Source organism: Cydia amplana, chromosome 14 (assembly GCF_948474715.1).
Source record: "Cydia amplana chromosome 14, ilCydAmpl1.1, whole genome shotgun sequence".
NCBI lineage: Eukaryota > Metazoa > Arthropoda > Insecta > Lepidoptera > Tortricidae > Cydia > Cydia amplana.
Genome location: NC_086082.1, coordinates 16,057,033 through 16,080,626, shown reverse-complemented (window position 1 = coordinate 16,080,626; position 23,594 = coordinate 16,057,033). Strand labels below are relative to the sequence as shown.

The window sequence follows — 23,594 nt, the reverse complement described above, 5'->3', positions numbered from 1 at the left end:
ATTTTAACTAAGTAGTTATCTTTTAATCTGCATTAAATTATTATACGTGAATTATTTGATTGGTTCTTCAATGTATGGCATAAACCTATCCCTGTCCAAGTCATATTCTAATCAAATATGAACCGCGAATTCTCAGCGGCCAGTACGTACAGCAAGAAGGTTATTAGCGGATTAATGTCGCTGATTGGTAGTTATTGACATTATATGCATTTCATCTACACTTAGCTGTTTACGTTAGTGTAATAGAGACAGGCTCTGTAAACGTATCGTCTTATTTAAATGTAGGCGTAATTGTGTATGTGTGCTAATTTGGCCCGAGAATTTGAACGGTAATGTTCCCAAAGGCGGTTTCCAGTTATATGCTTTCACTGATTATAACATTTTGCAGTTATGGCGTATAATGATAATGACATGACCAGTGATCGTTAATTTTCCAGCAATTTTGGTGCAGCACAGTAAAAATAAAGGATTTTCTTAATAATAAATTCATTTATTTCAGGACCATCAGGGATCATCATTTTTGTTAGTACTTACGACTATGCCTTATAAAATATTGTTAGTATTATGCTCTATAAACTATACCATGTCATTTTGCTAACAATATAAATAAATTAAATTAATTGTAATTAAAAAGAAATTAAATTAAATCAAAATATAATAGATAATAACGGCTTGTATTAAATGAAAATAAATATTCGAGCGTTAAATTACAAATTAGTTAATAATGTTAATTAATACAAAAAAAATCAAAATATTGATATAATGTCACTTCGATTAATTTCAATTTCTGCGCTATCTTAGGTAGTTCGCCTCACAAGTTCTCAGGTATCAGTGTACGTATCTGACATTTTGGTTTAGGTGTATAGCACAGCCGTGGTTGAGATAAATACAGTCTACACGCTCCGAGATCATGCACCATTCATGCTGCACCAAAATTGCTGGAGAATTAACAATCACTGGACATGACACTTTTGTCAAATGCCCCTTTTGCAAAACGCGATGTTTTGTTAATGAAAATTTAATGTGATAATTTTGTAAAGCGGCATTTTGCGAGTGTGTCATGCGCGACATAAAATAGTAGAAATTAAATTAAATGGAATTAAAAAAATTCCATACTAAATTGTTGCCACGTCAAAAATGTGACATTTACGGAGGAAGTGGCGCCCTCAATTAATCTTCTACAATTTCTTGTCGGACTATATGTATACGCTCTAAAAATATATGTAATATGTATAATATTACTTGTCAATATAGCGAAATATTTTTAAGTTATAAATGTTTCAGCAAATAACCTTACGCCTAATAACGCCTTGACAGTTACAGAATTATTTTTGTGGGAGTGTGTGTCTGTTTTGTATTTACACATTTGTGTGTGCGTGGCATGCGTAAGTTTTATGTTTCATGTGTGATGTGTTTTTTATGTGGCCTGTGAGTAGGTGTGTATTTGTGTACCCTGCATTTGTATATGGTTGTTTCTATGTACCTACTTGAATGTATTTTTATGTGAGTGTCCACGTGAGTGTATGTACAGTCGTGAATGTCGTAAAATAGCAATCTATTATTGGAAGGTTTTTCAACTTTTTGTCATGCTCGGCGAAGGAAATATATTGGCGTCACAAAGAACGGCATTATTGGAGGTTTTCTAAACAGTGAAAAAAAGAAATCTAATCAGCTAAAAAGTATGAAGTAAAGTATGATTATATTTTACTTAATATGACTAAAGGCAAAACACCTAATACATACCCTATTTGCTTTGCTTTCAATATACAATAATCAAATCTTAAGTATTACCTTATTTTTTCGAACACACCCTAATCCGCATCCAAAGACGCCTATCAAACGTTATAAAACTAACTTAATAATTTACAACCATTTATAATGTAGAAGTGTAAGGTAAACGTGCCTTTAATATACTTCTTACAGCTGAATTTACAAAATTTGTTAGTAATAAAATACAAATTCATCACCACAATAACACTGAGTTCATGAACTTAACAATTCCAGGTGTAGTGACCCAGAGTCTAACAGTGAAACAAGAGAACGGCACCGCTGAACCAGAGCGCTCATCCCCCGATGACGCTACCTTAGAACAGTACAAGAACCTGATCCGGCAGCAAGATGCGAGACTACAGCAGCTGATGCAGCAAGTCGAGGGGCTCATACAGCATAATAACCAGCTACAGGTACATTTCAACTGTTATCTTATACCAAAGTCTATAGAACTCTCACACTGAGCACTCAAAGTCTAACAGTGAAATAAGAGAACGGCACCGCTGAACCAGAGCGAACCTTAGAACAGTACAAGAACCTGATCCGGCAGCAAGATGCGAGACTGCAGCAGCTGATGCAGCAAGTCGAGGGGCTCATACAGCATAATAACCAGCTGCAGGTATATTTCAACTGTTATCTTATACCAAAGTCTATAGAACTCTCTCACTGAGCACTCAAAGTCTAACAGTGGAACAAGAGAACGGCACCGCTAAACCAGAGCGAACCTTAGAACAGTACAAGAACCTCATCCGGCAGCAAGATGCGAGACTACAGCAGCTGATGCAGCAAGTCGAGGGGCTCATACAGCATAATAACCAGCTACAGGTACATTTCAACTGTTATCTTATACCAAAGTCTATAGAACTCTCACACTGAGCACTCAAAGTCTAACAGTGGAACAAGAGAACGGCACCGCTGAACCAGAGCGAACCTTAGAACAGTACAAGAACCTCATCCGGCATCCTCATACAGCATAATAACCAGCTACAGGTATATTCAACTGTTATCTTATACCAAGCCTATTGAACTCTCGCACTAAGCCAAAATGTGAGACGCAAATACACATTGGACAAAGAAATTGGACAGGCGGAATACCACCGCCAATTTTAACTTTATTTCCCTAAATTGCACGACGGATAAAGGCATTAACGACACACACACACACACACACACACACACACACACACACACACACACACACACACACACACTAGTGTCCACATTACACAGTGCTACAGTGTTAGTATAAGTACATCACTGAAACTGAGTTTTGCCGAAACCGAAGATTCGGTTTTGCTCCAGTTTCAGCCGAAACCGAACCTTCGGACGAAACATGATTTTGACACTGAAAACTTATACACTCTCTTTGTTAGGCTTCTTAATTTCACTCATTATTTCCACATGTCCAAACCATCTCAACATAATTAATTTATTTCGAAGCTTAATAGCATCGTTCGCAGACGTTTCTGCTTAATACAAAATTAATTTAGTATGGGATAGCGCATAATTACTGGTGAATTTCCAATATGATTTGGAACTGTGGTAGCCGTTTAAGAAGTGTAGTACTCTTACGGTAGATGTCGCTATGAGCCTCCCTAGGGCTCAAATATAGTGGAAATATTCATTGAATTGGGTACGGTCTTGGTAGCTCAGATGGAAGAGCACTGTACTAGTGATCCAGTGATCGTGGGTTCAAGTCCCACCCAAGACAGTGAATTTTTCCACTTTTAATTTATTTCGAAGCTTAATAGCATCGTTCGCAGACGTTTCTGCTTAATACAAAATTAATTCATCTCAACATACCTTTCTCAATTTTTGTGACTACACACTTTTCCTAGCTATTATTCACAGAACACCGCCTATAGAAACCTAATATTGGCCATTTTGTTCCCGACGCAAATCACCAAACTGTGAGGTGCGGGAGGGGTGCTCACGGCGTTGCGATTGGTCGTCCCAAACATGGCGCGCTAACACGTGTACGCATAGGGATGGGACATGTTCATTACAGGTAGTGGGTACTGCTACCAGTGATACCGAAATTTATTGTGGTAAAATTGTTACCAATTTAATTCCAATTTAGTATACTTAGAGTAAACTTACTTAATAATTATATTGATTAATTTAATATTTCATTAAGTAATTTAACAATGTACCTGAAATTTTTACTTAACATATTAGGGCATTTCTGTTTAAAGTACTCAGAACTTGAATTTTAAAGTTTAGAATTTTTATATTATTTCCAGTCAGAATCGCAATCTCTTTCGATACGAGAAAAAAAGTGTCGCCAAAATCTCATAGGAACAATTATTTTCTTTTGTCCGTTTTATTAAGGTCATAGAAGGTTGTATTGAAAACATATTCAAATGGACCAATAACATATGCCTATTACAAATGAACGAGTTCTCTCGCACTTCTTTGAAGTTCATCATCAGGTCCATCTCGTGACATGAGACCTAACTGCTCACCTAGAGAGTTCTAAAAAACCCATACAACATATGTCTATCACAAACCAACACCGAGTTCCCTCGCACTTCTTGAAGTTCATCATCAGGTCCGTCTCGTGACATGAGACCCTAACTGCTCACCTAGAGGGTTCTAAAAAACTCATACAACATATGTCTATCACAAACCAACACCGAGTTCCCTCGCGCTTCTTTGAAGTTCATCATCAGGTCCATCTCGTGACATGAGACCTAACTGCTCACCTAGAGGGTTCTAAAAAACCCATACAACATATGTCTATCACAAACCAACACCGAGTTCCCTCGCACTTCTTGAAGTTCATCATCAGGTCCGTCTCGTGACATGAGACCCTAACTGCTCACCTAGAGGATTCTAAAAAACCCATACAACATATGTCTATCACAAACCAACACCGAGTTCCCTCGCACTTCTTGAAGTTCATCATCAGGTCCGTCTCGTGACATGAGACCCTAACTGCTCACCTAGAGGATTCTAAAAAACCCATACAACATATGTCTATCACAAACCAACACCGCGTTCCCTCGCACTTCTTTGAAGTTCATCATCAGGTCCATCTCGTGACATGCGGCCTAACTGCTCCGCTGGCCTAGAGGATTCTAAAAAACTTACACAACATATTACCTATATATTATGTCTAAAATGGTACAATACGGTATGACGAAGCACGAAGTTTCCGCAACTGACGAAACCATCATCGTCACATCACTAGTCGAAAGGGAAAGGGATAGCGCATTGCATTTTCAAGTTGACGAAAAGGGACGGACATACTTCGCCTCTGCTTACTGACCAGTATAAAATGAACCCCGCGGACAAGTAAACATTATTCAATGAAATAATGAATTTGACTTTCCTGTGGGATGTTATTCCATCTGTTTCGTAAGTAGAAGTCTTAGATGACTTGCCACACCATTTTACGCTGCAATATCCCATGATTTCCCAATGAATTCAATAGTTTACGATTTATTTTCTTAGACTCGTGCATACTGCTAACAGGTCGTAACCTTGGGCGCAACTGATCGGAGCGGTGCGCCAACAATCTTATATTTGACCTATACACCATACGGGCGGTGACCGCGAGTCGTCCTATAAGGTCGGTCTATAGGGGTTGGTCTGTGCTATTATTATATTTTAATAACAATAATTTATTTCCAGAGCGCCCTCAACGACTCAATAGCCTCAAACTCTCACCTCAAAGACGAGAACACCCTTCTAAAAGCGCAAGTATCCGCCCACCCAGTGCGAGGCACGTCGGACTTGGAGTACGAAGCCAGGCTCAACCAGCTAACGTTAGAGGTGACCAGGTTTGTAGCAATTATAACACTTTATTGTGGGAACACAGCGCAAGATACACTGTAACAGTCTAGCAACCCAATGTTAAATTTTTAACGAGCAGAAACGTCTGCGACCGATGCTATTAAGCTTAGAATAAATTTAAAAGTGGAAAAATTACTGCCTTGGGTGATCCAGAGGCCGTGAGTTCAAGTCTCACCCAAGACAGTAATTTTTCCACTTTTAAATTTATTATAAACCAATGTTTGTCAGTAACAATATACTTAGCACAAAAGAAATAGTATACTCATTCCTCTTTTTGGGGTAAATACCAGAACAAGGAAAAGCATCTGCCAATGCTCCATTGACAAGTGACTCTTGCCAAACTATAATTAATAAAACAAGTTTTCCTGACACCGTTCCTAAGCGACTCAATAGGAACGGTGCGCGTTGGAGGGTCTGCCATCTTGTGGCCTGAATTGGAAACACACATACTACGCCTCGCGCTAAAAATCTGACGGCTCATGTGCTGCCCCCTACAGTTCAGGGATGTTGCGAACATCCGCATCCGTATCCGCAACCGCGGAACTTCCGCATTATTTTCAACATCCGCATCTGCATCCGCATCCGCATAAAATCGATGCGGAGCTTATGCGGATGCGGATGTCGAACAAGTCGGTACAGGAACGTCTTAGCGGCGTCGTAAGTGCTAGGTAATTTCGTCATTACCTATAACGAAATAGTCTAGATCCAGAAAAGTCAGCCAAGTTACTGTTTATTAAATATAACGCACCTATATTCTTGCTCAAATACTAAACGTTTCGTTTTTTTTTAATTAAAAAATACTAAAAATGTAATATTTGACGTTTTCTAAGTACCTAATCTTGACATCCGCATCCGCGGATGTGAGCCTTTAAATATCCGCATCCGCGGATGTCAAAAAATCTGCATCCGCAACATCCCTGCTACAGTTCATGCACGCTCCCTATAGCTTCAAATTATTCAAAGATTTTCGTCTGGTTTGAAGTTATCTAGTTTCTGATTTATGAATGAATAAATGGTTGTACATCCAGGTTAAACGGGGAGCTGGGGAAGGCGCGGGAGGCGGAGGCGATGGCAGTTCAGGAGTTCGAGAAGACGAAGAAGGATCAGGATGACTTGCTCGAGTTGTTGGCGGACCAGGTATAGTCTGTCGAGCAGGATATGTCAGTAGCAATGTAAAGCAAACTAAAGTATGGTATCCCTAGGAAACTAACCGAAAGCAGCACATGTACATCGATGAAATGTAAACAAAACCTAAATGACACACGATTTTCGAACAATTTAAACGTACTGTGGCCATAGAGAAAAAAATACATAGATTGCTCACCCCATACATCAGTTTTAGTACCAAAAAGACTATTAGCATCTAGCATCGAGTAGCGGAACTATCATAGTACTGCTACTTAACAATAGATGTAGCAGTACTGATAGTTCCGCTACTCGATGCTAGATATAGACACTGAAATTAATAGTCTAACTGATGTATCGAGTGAGCACTCTTGTCTTACTATATTTCTCTATGCTGTGGCTAACCCGCGATTCTTCAAATTTGCCACCTTTTTCTACTGACAAGATTTGCTTGACCTAGTATAGTTTACTATCATGATTTTTTATGCAATTTAACTATGTCTCTGTATATTTGTGGCTTTCCATTACAGAAGGGTCGATATGACTCAAGTGCAATAAGGACGTTTTTATCTGAAATTCCGATAGAACGGTCCTTTTAATCAGAAAGCCACATTTAATCAGATGTTTCCCACAGTGTCCCATTTAAAAATCATGACTTGTTTCAGGACGCGAAGCTGAATGAATACAAAGCGAAGTTAGCGGCTCTAGGGCACCGCGTCGACGCCGAGCCCGCCCACAGCCGAGCGTAGTGTTGCCAACGTACGTCACGTAACTATACTCTAGGGCACCCCGTCGACGCCGAGCCCGCCCACAGCCGAGCGTAGTGTTGCCAACGTACGTCACGTAACTATACTCTAGGGCACCCCGTCGACGCCGAGCCCGCCCACAGCCGAGCGTAGTGTTGCCAACGTACGTCACGTAACTATACTCTAGGGCACCCCGTCGACGCCGAGCCCGCCCACAGCCGAGCGTAGTGTTGCCAACGTACGTCACGTAACTATACTCTGGCGTAGCCACTTTGTCAGTAAACAAGTAACCGTCAAAAATATTTTTTGATACACACTTTTATTGCCGACTGTACTTTGCATGTATATAAAGTACGTCTCGAGACCTTTCAAATGAACCTAAACTCAATGTGTTTATGTTATCCCATCGAAGAGTTCCGTTTGCTACCTTCCGACTGCATCATCAGATCAGCTCCATGTTAGCATATTGTTGCATTGTCATCGCAAATACGGAAGTATGCGAAATTTCAGTTTAATAAGACACCTGGAAGTGGTTCAAATTTAAGTTACAAGATTTGAAGCTCCATATATATATATATACAAAGAATGTATATTCGCTAGGTGCACGACTGGTGCTGCCCTCATTTTGGCAGACTTTCTACGTTAAAGCTTATGGAGTAAAATTAGTTCAAGCGGCTGCCGCTAGTACTAATGGCGGACATTCCATAAGATTCCTGTGTTTGTGACGATCAGCGCCACTTCCCCCTCCACCGACTGCGCACCTTGCCAATACGGAGTCAAGCTAAATAAAAGTGTGTAAAAAAGGAGGCAAATTTAATTGGGTGCGAAGGATCTCGCATAGAAAATTTGAATTTCGCGCCTTTCTACTGACAAATGGGTGTGTTTTAGTATAGAATAACGGCGTTATTCATAAACTAAGTTAATCAGCTGATGATCATCGTTTGTCCCTCTCTATGGCATAACGACAGATATGGATAAACGACGATCATCAACTGATTAAGTTAGCAGCCGTTTATAATTAACGCCGTTAGTGCTTAGGGAGCGTAGGGACCCACTCGCAAAATTCATTTTACAAAGTAAACCGGTACGGCTTTTTGCAAAAGGTGCCTTCTTTAAGTCTTTCAAATGTTCAGTCTGCCAAATAACTAGTACGTAAACGTTGGAATATACTAACACACAAAATGACCAATAACCATATAATAAAATCAAGTTATAATAAAAAAAATATGAAGAATTATGATATTTTAAAGAATTCGTAATCTATGTATTTGAAAAGGAAATGAAATTTTGTAACAAAATTATTATTTGCATGGCCAAAATGTGTATAAAACACATTCTTGTAATTAAAGCTCTTTTCTGTAAAGCTACTTGTGACAATTCTGAAGTTTTCATATAATATACCGATAGTACTGTTTTTAGAATCGACCTTGTATGTATAAACTTTAGGTTGAGTTTAGAAGTAAAAATCGTTGAGATAAAGTTACAAATTATTGATTTTTTGTAAGTAATAAATAAAACTAATGCATCATTATGTGTTGAAATGCACGCTATTATTTAATGAATTTTACTTGTTAGCTTACTCTATGTTATATTTATTCTATACATTAGATTACGTTTTTATTCGATAGAACCTCAATTTTTCTTTAACCTTTTGGATGCCAATGACCGATATATATGCACCGCAGGTCCAGCGCCAAAGACGTATTATCGGTCATAGACCACAGAGCAACATAGACCATATGCATAAAGTTCAATTTCAGTTTTGACACTTCGGTGACCTGGCGTCTGAGTGACAGCTTTTGTGTTTGACACGGCGTCGAAAAGGTTAACTCAATATAGATTATTCCATTTTGTGGTTTAAGTGCAATATCATTCCGCTTTATTTGCCATTCATCTATAATTTAGAAAACATTCTAAAGTATTCTAAACAGATAGTAAGCTAGTTGATAAATGGATCCCCAAAAGTTTTTCAACATATTGATTAGAATGATTAATTTGTCATTTTGTTGCTATAGTTACGACGACAGTTATTAAAAAGTTCAGAGACTTATTTCCTGGGGCCCATTTCTCGAATGATATTAGTCTAATATTATTAGTGTGTTGTCATGACAACCTATACGATTTGACAGTTCGTGGACTAATAATATTAGTCTAATATCGTTCGTGAAATAGGCCCCTGATCTTGTTAATATTATTATTAGTTAAGAACTGCTAGTGTGACTTTATTTTTTTAATTTGTCCGTATTATTTATTATATAGTGTGAAATAGTTTATTTATATATAGATTACATTATAATAATTAAATATTGTACATATTATAATTCATGTGTTTTATTTCTATTATCATAAGTTCAAGGGATAAATTAGGTTTACTCCGTTTACTACGATTAAAACACTGATTGGTTTAAAAGCTTTAACTGTATTTCACATGATAGGTAATAATTACTTACAATAACATAACTAACGTACTTGTATATAAATATCAAGACCTATCTACATTCATTTATCTATGACAGTCTTACGACTCGAGTTAACTCAAAAAAACAAAATGCATACTCCTTTTTTTGTTGATCTGGACAAAATGCATAGCAATGGCATGTCGTTTATGAACCCTTTTGACGCCAAGTAAAATGGACGTAGATATCTTTACAACTTTACATTTTTGGTCTTACTACAAGGTATAAACATATCATCCTAAGAAGTCAAGGTGATTTTTTTCTCTAAGTTAGATCAAAGTTATTTTTCATTCCATGACGGTAAGCGGACACCGCAGTTAATGAACGCTTGCAATTTCATCACTAGCATCCCTCAATTCCCTCATATCTAGACTATTATATTAATTTTCGATTATGGCATTTATGGCTAACAAATTATACATAAACCTTCCTCTTCTATCTCACAAACAATCACTCTATCTATTACAAAAACGGCATCAAAATCCGTTGCGTAGTTTTAAAGATCTAAGCATACATAGGGACAGACAGACAGCGGGAAGCGACTTTGTTTTATACTTTGTAGTGAAGCTACAATTTTTCAAATCTAAAGGGACAATACTGGTCAAAAATTCCGAAATTGTTGGTCAAGCGCGTATCAAATCTGTGTTACCGTTTTTCAGTTGAACTAGCTTTGTAAAATGGGTTCATGAAAATATTTATACCAGAACTTATTGTAAGGAAGGCAGAGGACTTTTTACAAATATACCTTGCGTTTAATTACTTGCATTAAAATTTCTTTCTAAATACATTTTTTTAAGGATTTTATTTCAATATGTTATAGTTAAACGTGCCAAAAATAATGATATTAGCATAGATAGTATTTATATAAGGAGTGCAAGTTATTAAAACAAGTATTTTTAAACAAATTCCTTTACTATATACAACGCCTTAACGGCTCAAATAAATAAAAGCTAACATAGTTCCATGATTTATATACAAATTTACGTTATTTACATATATTCCCAAAAACCATGAATAAATAAAGCTATGAGACGGGCAGAATTGTTTGAAACAAACTAAATAAATATCACTAACATAAAACAAAAAAAAATATTTGGCGAAGTCCGAGTATGTGTAATGCATATTCAAGTTTTATAAGCATATTCAGAACTAAATGCTTGTGCCGCATACTGGTAGAGTCTCGCCTTTAGAAATAGCAAACAATGTGAACAAACTTAGTTATAGTTGGTCAAACCAATTTGTCAGTCAGTAAGAACCAGGAAAACTACCCATCCTTTTCTTTTGGGTGTTAGTACTAGTGTAAGACAAAGATAGTATGATTCTTTCTATGTTTGAAATGAGACAGTCCTTTGACAAACTATATAACCCATTTTTAACTCTATGAACGAGTGTGCGGCGCGCCATCGTGCACCTTATCGGAATGCACGAAGGTTGATATTGGGCTGTAGCGCGCGGCAGTTGACGTCTGGCGATCAGAGGGTAAAGGGTGGATCAACTTTTTCTTGTCACTCGTTGCCATGGTTACGTTCTCCTGGGTCACTCCTTAAAACCTGATTTATAGGCATTTAAATTCACCGTACACGCTTTTTGTGATACTTATAAACCCTTTCCAATGAGGGTCGTCTACCAAGCGTGTCAGAAGGAATGCTATTATTGTCTCTTGGCTGACCGGGCAGAATAACAAAAAGAAATAGTTGATCCACCCTAAAACCATAGAGAAATAAGTAAGACAAGAGTGCTCACTCCGTACATTAGTTCAGACTATTAATTTCAGTGTCTACATCTAGCATCGAGTAGCGGAACTATCAGTACTGCTACTTGACAATAGATGTAGCACCGACCGGAAAGTCTTATCTCAACAGCATAAGATTTTCCGGTCGGTGCTACATCTATTGTCAAGTAGCAGTACTGATAGTTCCGCTACTCGATGCTAGATGCTAATAGTCTTTTTGGTACTAAAACTGATGTATGGAGTGAGCACTCTATGTATTTTTTTTTTCTCTATGCTAAAACATAAAGATAGTTAAATCACTAGTAAAACAGAGGGCGTTGCTACGTGACGTAGAAGTAAAGGCTGATACACATCAACACACCAAGTACGAGGAAGACCATGACCAGCACGAAGCGGTCTTGCAGCGCCCGCATGATCATGGAGTTCATCAGGCGCGAGGAGCGGTTTAGCTGCTCGTCAGTATCACGGAGCTGGAAAGAAAAGTAGTAGTAAACACTTTATTGCACAAAACAAGTACATAACACAGAGATAATCCAGTAAATGTGTACAAAGGCGAACTTATCCCGTTAAGGGATCTCTTCCAGCCAACCTTTAAGTAACTGAGAGATACATTATGAAATGGTAGTCAAACTAAGATAAATTGTACATGACGGCGAGACTTAAAAGAAAAAGTTTCTATTAAATTGAACTTAATCTGGTTTTAAATTTTAGGCCCAGTTTTGGAAGTAAGGGAGAAACACACAGACAGATACACGAGTGGCCCGAATTTTTCTTTCAATTTATGAGATATATCGAATGAACTTAAACTCAATCTGTTTGTGTTTTTCAGGCAAGGAGTTCCATTGGCTAACTTCAAAGTTACATTGTCATTGGAATTACAGATCGTACACGGTGCTAGTACTAGTCGTTTACACGGTGCCTTTTCAGTACCAGCATAGAGAAAAAAATACATAGAGTGCTCACTCCATACATCAGTTTTAGTACCAAAAAGACTATTAGCATCTAGCATCGAGTAGCGGAACTATCAGTACTGCTACTTGACAATAGATGTAGCACCGACCGGAAAGTCTTATGCTGTTGAGATAAGACTTTCCGGTCGGTGCTACATCTATTGTCAAGTAGCAGTACTGATAGTTCCGCTACTCGATGCTAGATGTAGACACTGAAATTAATAGTCTGAACTGATGTATGGAGTGAGCATTCTTGTCTTATTATATTTCTCTATGGTACCAGTCATTAGCAAAAAAAAATAGGCGTCCGAAAAATAGAGGCCGGGGCAGCAAGAGACGCCAAAAAATAGGCGCGTGTTGTATTCCGTGCCAGCGCTGGCATGCCGCGAAAAAATGGCACCTAAAGTGTTTATACGGTGCCTTTTTTAGGCGGCTGAAAATAGTCTTCGTCTAAACCTACCTTAACATTTGCCAATACATTTTAAATATCGTGTTGTGGGTACCTACACGATCATCAAAATTGTGTACCCACACACCACACCATACCATAGTTCAGATAATCTGTTTTTAATTTTTTATTTTTTTTATTTTGTTTTTATTTTTCATTGTTTTTTTTTTTTTTTTTTTCTGTTCTTGTATTCTCGTAAGTTCTGACATTGTAAATTTATATTTTGGATTTGTAAGTGATTACCTACTTACTCTTATTCTAATTGTGTTGACAATCCTTATTGGAGCTATAATTTTATTTCATTAGTATTGTTATTATTTTATTTTTTATTTTTATTTTGACGATCATGATAGAAATTCTTATATTTTTGACATCAATGCAAACTTATTATGTAATTGTCTTTCATGAAATAAATCATCTATCTAATAGTAGTTACATGGTGTAATCGTACCCTTCCTCTAGACCGCTCAATAGTCTCCCTTTGCAGACTCAAGTCTTGGAGCACAGCGGCTCCAATCTGCTCTGTCTCTAAGACAACCCTGTAGCCCTCGGTGAGGGTCTTCCCTGTCCGTTCTAGCCGCTCTGTGTTGTCCAGGAGTTTCTGTTGCTGGTCGTTTGACGACCAGTCGTCGAAGTTTTCCTCGGCGTCGGTGTCTGAAAAATAAATTAAATCAATTAAATAAATAAATAAATATCTGGGAGACCGAACTTTGCTCGGAAAACATATAAAAACTCAAAAATGCGCGTTTTCCCAGAGATAAAACCTAGCTAGATCGATTTTTCGCCCCCGAAAACCACCATATAGCAAATTTCATCGAAATCGTTAGAGCCGATTACGAGATCCCCGAAATATATAAATAAATATACAAGATTTGCTCGTTTAAAGGTATAAATATCTGGGTGACCGAGCTTTGCTCGGAAAACATATAAAAACTCGAAAATGCGCGTTTTCCCAGAGATAAGACCTAGCTAGATCGTTTTTTCGCCCCCGAAAACCCCCGTATAGCAAATTTCATCGAAATCGTTAGAGCCGTTTCCGAGATCCCCGAAATATATATATATAAATAAATAAATAAACAAGAATTGCTCGTTTAAAGGTATAAGATATAAGATAATAAGATAGTGTGGATGACGGTATAACACTGATTTAAACTTTCACGATTTTTACACATTATTAAATTGTACAACGGGACTTAATCGCATACCTATCTAAGTTTTAAGATTTACCTCTGACGACCACGGGGACAACGCCGTCCTCGAAACGTCGGAGGTAAATCTTAAAACTTAGATACGCGATTGAGTCCTGTTGTACAATTTAATAATGGATGACGGTATGTTTTTTTTTCCTCGCGTTATCCGGGAATTTTGCCACGGCTCATGGGAGCCTAGGTTATAACTAGGGCTCCTGATATCCGTGATACACGCCGATCCGTAGCTACGGGTTCTTAAGCCCGGCGGTACTAAGATCACGAATTTCACGAACACGGCAAGGTACGTACCTCGTACCTGCGTTCGCGTCCGGATTCACGTGACACGCCGTGACACGCCATGATACGTAGCACGTACCTGCGTTCGTGTGCGGAGCTTCGGGCTCGGTTCCATTGGATACTTATCGCACGTCTAGTAGGTTTGACACTCCCGGGAGAAAAATAAATAAGGATTAAGTATTATTAAAGATAAAAGATAAAGATAAAAGATAAAAATAACTTTATTCAAGTAGGATCCATTGGATCGCTTTTGCATCGTCAATGTCTAAATAAGAATTAATACATTACAATTTGGAAAATTAATACATTACTACTTAATACTGAACTAAAAAAAAAAAAAAGATAATAATAATAAAATAAAATAAAAAGTGCGATTACCTAATGGTAGTTATGTCATTGTATATTTACAATAATTTTTAATTTCATGCATCATCAAAATATATACAAATTATAAATTATACCTACCTAGTTAATGGCTGAATCAGCATTTTGCATCGTCATATCAGCATATTGAATTGAGTTACCACTTAGTATATTGAATACGGGACGTTCGTCGGACAAACATTTACGTGTGAATTAAACTTAAATTGTATTTTTTGCATCGATTTGAATATAATGGTTATATCTAAAGAATTTATGGGGTTATTCTGTTTTCTGTATAATCAGCTATTGATTTTAGTCAAAACTAGCGACCTGCCCGTTGCATTGCACTAATATAAATATAAGGTGTAAAACTCCCTAGTAAGTATCATTATAATTATGAACTTAAGCAACGCTATGCTACTGGTTGTTATTATTAAATCAAGAGAAGACATTTTTTCTGTTAAGTATTAATTAAATGAATGAAGCATACTTGTAAAAGCTTGCTACTATCAAAGAATATAACGTAGCCTAAATATAAACAAGGCAATCCTAATTCAAAGAAACAAAAGGGTACATTTCTGCAAATCTTCGGTAGGTATCATAAAGGTAATACAGGTAAACAAATTCAACAAAAACACATGTACGGGGCCACGGAAAAAAAAGTACGCAGCTGCAGTTCTTATCAGTTTCGAACTTTCGGCACATTAAAGAGCATTGTTTATTTCTAGATTGAAGGTAATAATGACATATTATTGTTAGTGTTGTTTTATTGTATGACTAACAAGCTAAGCCAACCTACCGGGTTTTTTAATTTTAGTTAATTTATTACTGATTAATATTTAAAAGGCCATACTATTGGAAATAAATTTTAATTCAAAAGTAATGAAACGGAATTAGAGCTATGAATAAAAAACTCACGATACATTTTTATTCGTAGCTCTTAGAGACCGCATCGTATCTTCACTCAACGTCGCGGGCGGACCGAACCGGCGTGTTCTTAAGATACGTGAAGCCGTGATCACGCCTACACGGATCTACACGGATTCACGTACCCTAATTTCACGTAACCGAATGTCACGTGCGGAACGGACCAGAAAACCGTTGCCGTGATTCACGAAACCGGGCGCACGGCTACGGGTTCACGAATCACGGACACGACCGCGAGCCCTAGTTATAACCGCGAAAATCGAAGATACAAATAGCGGGCATCATTCTCTGTAATTCTAATTACGCCTTCATGTGATTTTAAGCAGCCTACATGCGGCCTAAAGACGAATTCTACGAGTACGACAAGTGAAAACGTAATATACTTACACCCTCCAGCATTGTTGGTGACGGAGCGGTACTCATCGCGCACTCGCTGTAGCTCTGCCCGATACGCGGCGACACGCGAACCGGCGCTGCCGCGAGACTCTAGCTCCAGCTGCTCAAGCTATAACCACAAAATATGTGGGTAAATTAACTAGCAGACACTCGCCTCCGAATAGCCTCCGAAGCAATAGTGGTGGATGCAAATGGGATAAACACTAAGATAAGAGACGAGAGTAAATGGTTATAATTATCCACCTGGGTTACTCTTAAAATTCTGGTTTTATGGTACCAATTTAAAGTAGGTTCATGGGTGTCTATTGTTGCACCTGTGAACGGGTCCCAGCAGGCGTTCCACATGACATTAAAGCTCTCCAAAGGGCTTCTACGTGTTGGATCTATATCCCCACGCCAGCCTATCAAAAGACTGGGATTTATATGGCCCATGAAACCCAAAATGGTGTTACAAATAATAATATTCAGTCAGAAGGTCTACCGCGAGCTCCAAAGTTCACAAATTGCGGGCAGCTTTCTGTGTCTTAATTGAAGTAAAAGAGAAAGATGGATAAATTCACATGTTTTTGAGCAAGTAAAACATATTTAATAGTGGTACCAAGAAAAGGTTTATAAAGGTGATGTTATTTTTCGATTTCCAAAGTTATCTTTCCAGGAACTCAATAATGAAGTATGTCCTCTGAAGGGTCAACTTCTTACATTATTTTCAGCTAAAAATAGTATAAACATTAGATTTCGTAAAAAGTTTCAAATTCATTACATTTAGCTCAAGCTAATTTCTGGTATAATGCAAGGACATTTGTGCAATGACTATAAACCTGTTTATTTATAACCTGAAGTGGGTTATCGCCCGCAAATCATGAGGCTGCGTGAAAGTAAAATGCGCACAGAGATAAAAACATGCAATTCTATTTATACTCACAAGATCATTAGCTTCCTCGAAATTAGCTTGAATTTCCCGTGTCAGCTGATCGCGATTATCTGAAACACAATCAATATAATCAATGTCTAGAAAATATAAACATTTATACATAATTACAATGCAGTTTCACATGATATTTTCAAAACATACCTTCGTGGCCTAACTTCAGTCGTCCGATTTTAGATGTTATGTCCGCAGTAAGCACTGAATACTGTTGCTCGTAAGATTGAATTAACGTAGCCATATTTATCAAAGCTTTTTTTTTCAAAATTAGGACCCTTATTTATATATTTAGATTAATTTTCAGGGAATGCAGTAATACAAATACACCATCGTCGAACACATCATATCATGACAGCTGAATAGTAAAGTTGCTACACCGAACTTTAAAAAAACCGTATAATACTGTGAATAATGGGCGTTTTTTTTTTGTTTTTTTCAAATTTGGGTTTTTTTATGTTATTTCTACTCAGAATCACGAGCTCTTTCTATCCTAATAGGAGAAAAAAAAGTGTCCCAAAATTTGCATACATTTTTCGATCTTTCCATTACGCGACCACCATACAAAGTCTATGAAAAATGGTGACGGAATGGAAATAAAAACCCTTTTTGGAAAAAAAAGGACACTTTTTTTCTCCTATTAGGATAGAAAGAGCTCGTGATTCTGAGTAGAAATAACATAAAAAAACCCAAATTTGAAAAAAAAGTGTTTGGGACAACAAAAAAAAACGCCCTAATAGCCGACACCAATAAATTATAAACTAAACATTTTACTTCGAGACTAAACTGGTCGTATTTTTTATCGTGATATGAAAACCAATGTCACGATGTTTAAAGTCAATAGTTTAATAATAAAAAAGTTTATATATTAGATTTATCACTAAACGTTAGAAAAACCTAAAGCTGGTAACACTGTTTGAAATCGCGTTTAGATACTGCATCATAATAATTATTGTCACTTTTTTAGATTATATAAACTGAAAAGTATGAATTTTGTATCAGAAAAATGCTTTCAATAATTATTATGCATCAAAAAAGCACTAATTTGTCTGTTTTTAAGGCTCAAATTTATATTCCTTTCATATAGGTTCGAAACATGTTGAAAAATCAACAGTTACCCTGTCTCGTTCTTTCCCACGGCTCTATTGAATGCCATTTCATTTCGCACTCAACCAAAGCAAAAGCAGAAAAGCACCTAGCGAGTCGGGCTCGGGCAAGGCAAGTGCACGCGACAAGTGTTGAACGCTTTGTAATTTGCTTTATCAACAAAATCAAACTAAACCGACTTTTCGATGTTTACGTGAAATGGCTAATTTTAATGATAATGGAAGTGAAAGGAAACAACTGCCGTAAAGAACAGGTGAAGTTTTAGTGTAACAATGAATCATCGGCGTTAGAAATATTTAAAAAATCAGGTAAGGTATTGTTGCTGATGTATGTTTTGAAATATCTGTTATTCATGTATTGTTCCCATTTTTAGCTTATTAGTCATTATAATTGGGTTATTTTATTAAAGGCACATTCATTACGATTTTCTCACGTACTTTCCCTACTTACCAGAAGTTATGTGACTTGAAGAACTTGAATATTTATTAGACGTCTATGTGATAATGACCATTTATGGAAATCTCTCATCCATTATGTTTAGGTGGGGGCAGTAATGATCGGCAAGGTCTATTTAACATGTGTTTACGTTATTCGACTGTTTTTGTAGATCGTTAATGATCATATTTTCAAATATTGTTTGACTTGAAGGAATATTTTCTACATTAAAATACGTTTTTATTTAAATTTCAGCCATGCTTCGAAGCTGCGACGAAGACTCAGGCCGTAGCTCCTGTTCAGCCGCTTCCATAGGACTAAGCCCAATTATAGACAGCCGAGAAAAAGCACATTCCATAGATACTAAGTCTACATATTCTAAAACCCATGAAGCAAGTACAAATACTGATTTAAAAGTTAGTATCCGTCCACGTAGCTATGTTGATCTCATCAAATCCCCCGATGAAAGGGAACCCTTTCCAAGCTGCAGAGTATCCAAGCACAACAGAAATTCAATCTTCCAATTATTTGACAATGCTAGAATGGGTGGTCTGTCTAATGCTCATTCCACTTTAGAAATAGGAAAAAGCCCATTAGTACAACCAAACATCTCTAGTAATGCAGTATCTTTATCTTCTATCGCTGCGGACAAAGGTATCAGAAAGCAGCCAACAAATTTTAGGAGAGGAAAACCCGTTCAGAGAGCTGCTTCAAGATTATACAAAGCAGAAGGAGTCAGTAAAGGCAAAGATGGATGTGTGGGCCCGGAGTTCATTGTTCGGGCCTCTCAGCCTGCCAAGCATATGGATTTGACTGTGTCAGCAATCTCGGAGAAGCGGGTCATAACTGTAGTTCTCCTTAACGGGCAAAAGGTGGAGATTCTTTGTGATCCTAATGTGGTAACAGCTGGGCAACTTTTTGAAGCACTAGTTCACAGCGAGAAGTATGAGCACAATTTCATGCTGGGCATTGCCATCCTGATTGGTGGCGACTTTGTCTTCCTACCAGATGATTATAAAATAAAGAAAATTGCCCCTGAAGCCTGGCATAAGACTGGTAACAAGAAGAAGTTTGTTGAAGAAGAAATAGCTATAACAGTGTTCTTGAGGATAAAGTTCTTCTTACCCACAAATATAGCAAGGAACATCCAAGGCGGGGAATGGAGGCACAGAGTATATTTACAACTGAGAAGAGCAACTGTGGAGGGGCAATTGACGTCTGTGACGCAGAATCTCATATTATTAGCAGGGTATGCTTTACACATAGAGTTTGGAGAGTTCTCATATAGAGAACATGGCTCGGCTGATTACTTTTTACTTGAACATTATCTGCCAGAAACTGCCATTACTGATGATATGGCAGATGTTAAGTTGAAGATGAAAAGGGCACATGAATCTAGAAGAGGATTGGACAGGAATAAAGCGGTAATAAACTTCATTACACTAGCACAGACATTTAGGGACTATGGAGCGCATTTTTACTCAGCTGTATGGGCAACTAGAGATGGATTCTGTCGCGACGTGTGGCTCTCTATTGGACCAAGAGGTGTGACGCTTTACTCCAGAAGCAACCACATTTCTGATGAACCAGGAACAACCAACCGCATAGTCCTACAAAGCCTGCCGTGGCATCATATACACACATTCTATTACAACAAAAAGAGTCTATACATAATGCCTAACTCACACTCAGGCCTATCCAAAATCGGCGTTAAATACAAGTTAAAAATGACCGACAATAAAAGTTACTTCACATTCTGGCTAGCATCATTGCATCACAGATTATATTTAAAGTTGTATGCAAAAGAGGACTTCATTAATTATTTATCGGACGAACTGAGCTGCCCTTTGAATAAGGATGGCACGCCCAAGAAAGCCGAATGTAGCAATTACGAAGACAGTTATAACTTGGCTGTAAGAAACCAATTGAGAACTAGGAGACCCGTTAAAAGGAGGTTTAGAGTAGATATTTTTGGAGAAAAGAAGTCTCAGGATAAGGAAAACGCGAAACCTAACACAGAAGAATTGTTAAGAAGGATACTCTCTCCGCAACCTAGTGAAGAAAATTTGACGAATTGCTCCAACCAGGGAAACACGTCCAATGACGGCTTCTCCTCATCCGAAAGCTGCAGCTTGCCACGAAGAAGAGGCGTCAAAATGGGCACGCGAGTATTCAATGGAATGAAATCCGTTGTAGACAAACCAAATCGCAGACCTGAAAGTTGCGTTAAAGCAGATTGCGATTTCACGACGACACAGAGTGACTCAGATGACTTAGAACTGAGGCAACATTGCAATGTGAATAGTATGAAGCTGTTGCCAGAACGACAATATCACCAAGAACTGACGCATACTGCAACAGCTTACGTACTTGAATCCCCTAAGGTCTATCCCGATGCATTCAACTACAATGCAATAATGCAATGCAGTAATGATTCTTGCATGAACACTTCTCTATTCGAAAAGTTAGATAATATGGAATGTGTTCAAGGAGAAAGAATTTTTGTAACAGCTTCTTTAGAAAGGGATCAAATGAACGCCTTGGGATTGCAAGTGGCTGAGGGCTCTGATGGAAATGTTTACATTAAATCTATCACAACCGGTGGCCCAGCTGATTTATGTAGGAAACTTTTACCAGGGGACCAAATTATATCAGTTAACGGACAAACTTTACTCAACGTAAAGTACGATAAAGCATTAGCAATGCTACAATCGGCACCAAAAGTCGTAGAACTAATTGTTCTACAAAACTTGAAGAATTCCACAATGGAGTCAAAGTTTGAATTTACGGGTATGTCAGAAAAACCGAGAGTAGGTAAAGAAATTGCAAATAACACAGTTGCTCTGGATGGAGACATAACAGACGACGAATTACTCAACGAAGAAGCTTTAAAGACGATTTACGCTTTAATAAAACTAACGAAAGATAAAGTAATAAGTCGAATGCAGGACAAGGCTAGCCGGCAAAACACTCCCATAAAAAGTAACTTGCAAAAATGTTTCTCGGAGATAAAAGTGTACGAAGAATCTGACATAGGAAATTACTCTTCCCAAGAAAGTACTCCCCAGAAAAAAGGCACGAAGTTTAACACCTGGAGAGGTCAAATACCTAATGGAAGACCAAAACGAAGACCGCTAAGCATGAGTATACCCGCTGATGTCAATTTAGACTTAGATAACCATATGAAAACCTCATTACAATCCATCCAGTCATCTGTTGACAGTTTAGATAAGTCTGTGAAAAGTTCTTCCTCGAAAAACGTAGCGCTACCAAGAAACTATGGCCTTGGGAGGAGATGGCTGGGCCCTGTCCGGTACCCAGTGACCCCTTGCAAGACCAATCCCACCGAGAGTGCAATAGCGGACGATAATGTTGTTAGAAGACATTTTATATACGGTGCTGGAGATTCCGATGAGGATCAGATATTTTTATAAACTTTTACCTTTTTAGGACAATGTAAGATACAAGTATTTAATATGTATTATTGAATGTTATCAATAGCTTTAAGGAGACAAATTAATAAATGCCATTTAAGTATTTTTATGATGCCTATATTTTCTTTTTACTATACCAACCTGAACAAAAAACTCTCAGGAAACTTAATTAATATTGTAAAGTTCATAGCAACATTTAAACTATTGTTATCACTGCTATCGTACTCTAGTAGACTAGTTGATAAAGCATCTAAAAATATAAACTCAAAACGAACGCTTCTTACTTACTTAAACTCATGCAAAACGAGTCTGCTCCGGCTTACGTTAAATTTTGAGAGCACGCATTATTACTAACTTCACGAAGATGCTAATTCAGTGCAACAGTAGTGCGTGCTGATGGCCCATCGCAATTGTTTGAAACTTGAAACCACCTAATGAAAACAATACCTACTTATTCATGTCGTATGCGAACTCTCTCTACGCAAAAAGTTTAAAATCCAAGTACATCGAATGGTTGCACCAGTCGATAATTAAGTAGGTACCTAACTTTAACAATGTGACAGACTAACCAAGGCAGTTTTACGTATAAATATCGTTAAATAACAATAAAAATTTGAATAAATTATGTAACAGTTATTCCTCCTTCCCACGCTGCCGGTATGACATCGCCACACAATGTAGGTAGGTAGGTAAAATTTAAGAATCTGATTTGGTTTCAATGCAGATGCAATGTAGAAACATTTTAGGAAAGGAAACCGTTATTAAAACCTTTATGTAGGTTCTCCCAAGAATTAACATGTACCTACCTATCTTCGAAGCAGCAAAGTTCGTTTGTCTTGTCCGTTGAGATCCTCGCAACGCTAAAGATTCTACTTTTTCGGCTACGACCTTAGTAAAATTTTGGAGTCTTTCGCTTGCACGAGGGTTAAAAAACTTTCCTCGTTTTACCGATCTTCGGCCAGGCAAAGTGACACCTAGACTCTCTATAATACCTGAGATGCTATTTCTAACACGGTCGCTTTTTATGACTTCGTGATACTATTATGTCGGTAGGCAGAGTAACTTATCGTAAATTAAATACTATGTACATGTCGCACAAATTATCTCAGTAAAGTTAAAAGTGAACGATGAACGGTGATAAGAGTACTAAATGTTATGCAACACGAGTTCGGTCTTTATAATAGCCTCCATCCCATCACCCGTAACTTCGTGCGTGGTAATGGTTAGAAACTTTCAAGCCATTATAAAGAACTAGGGAGCTCGAATTTGGAGCTTAAGATTTTATCACTAGCACTACCTTATAAAACAAAGTCCCCCGCCGTGTGTATGGTCGCGAATAACTAGAAAACTGCTGAACGGATTTTCATGCGGTTTTTACTAGAGTGATTATTGAGGAAGACTTAATAAGGTGTATAATTTGTTAAGGTTCTATCCGTGCGAATTACATTTTACGATAAGATAATATTGAGTGGAATAACTGGATATCTCTGCAAGTCAC

General features: G+C 37.7%; 3 protein-coding genes across 3 annotated transcripts in view; 2 read left to right on the top strand and 1 right to left on the bottom strand.

The window, feature by feature from the left end:
• The window catches only part of LOC134654377 (general vesicular transport factor p115), a 33,469-nt gene extending 26,027 nt beyond the window's left edge, over nt 1-7,442 (top strand). The window contains exons 8-11 of the mRNA XM_063509840.1: nt 2,005-2,183; nt 5,407-5,555; nt 6,597-6,705; nt 7,359-7,442. Of these exons, the coding sequence (XP_063365910.1) occupies nt 2,005-2,183; nt 5,407-5,555; nt 6,597-6,705; nt 7,359-7,442 (521 nt within the window). The remainder of the gene's footprint in view (nt 1-2,004; nt 2,184-5,406; nt 5,556-6,596; nt 6,706-7,358) is intronic.
• Nucleotides 7,443-11,947: 4,505 nt separating this feature from the next.
• LOC134654218 (vesicle transport through interaction with t-SNAREs homolog 1A) lies at nt 11,948-17,462 on the bottom strand. Its single transcript, XM_063509686.1, has 5 exons — nt 17,271-17,462; nt 17,121-17,179; nt 16,190-16,307; nt 13,477-13,679; nt 11,948-12,097 (listed from the first exon to the last, which is right to left on the bottom strand). Exons 1-5 carry the CDS (start codon nt 17,362-17,364, stop codon nt 11,948-11,950), a joined length of 624 nt encoding a protein of 207 aa, XP_063365756.1. The 5' UTR covers nt 17,365-17,462.
• An 882-nt stretch (nt 17,463-18,344) lies between these two features.
• On the top strand, nt 18,345-22,194 carry LOC134654181 (tyrosine-protein phosphatase non-receptor type 13-like). Its single transcript, XM_063509627.1, has 2 exons — nt 18,345-18,535; nt 18,918-22,194. Exon 2 carries the CDS (start codon nt 18,920-18,922, stop codon nt 22,094-22,096), a length of 3,177 nt encoding a protein of 1,058 aa, XP_063365697.1. The 5' UTR covers nt 18,345-18,535; nt 18,918-18,919; the 3' UTR covers nt 22,097-22,194.
• Nucleotides 22,195-23,594: the final 1,400 nt, after the last annotated feature.

Bases quoted from the DNA above. Each gene is read 5' to 3' on its own strand.
- LOC134654218 (XM_063509686.1), bottom strand. From the start codon at position 17,364: ATGGCTACGTTAATTCAATCTTACGAGCAACAGTATTCAGTGCTTACT. The intron at 17,180-17,270 runs GTATGTTTTGAA...ATTGTGTTTCAG, and splicing joins ACTGAAGTTAGGCCACGAAG to ATAATCGCGATCAGCTGACA. The intron at 16,308-17,120 runs GTGAGTATAAAT...TTGTGGTTATAG, and splicing joins TCGAGGAAGCTAATGATCTT to CTTGAGCAGCTGGAGCTAGA.
- LOC134654181 (XM_063509627.1), top strand. From the start codon at position 18,920: ATGCTTCGAAGCTGCGACGAAGACTCAGGCCGTAGCTCCTGTTCAGCC.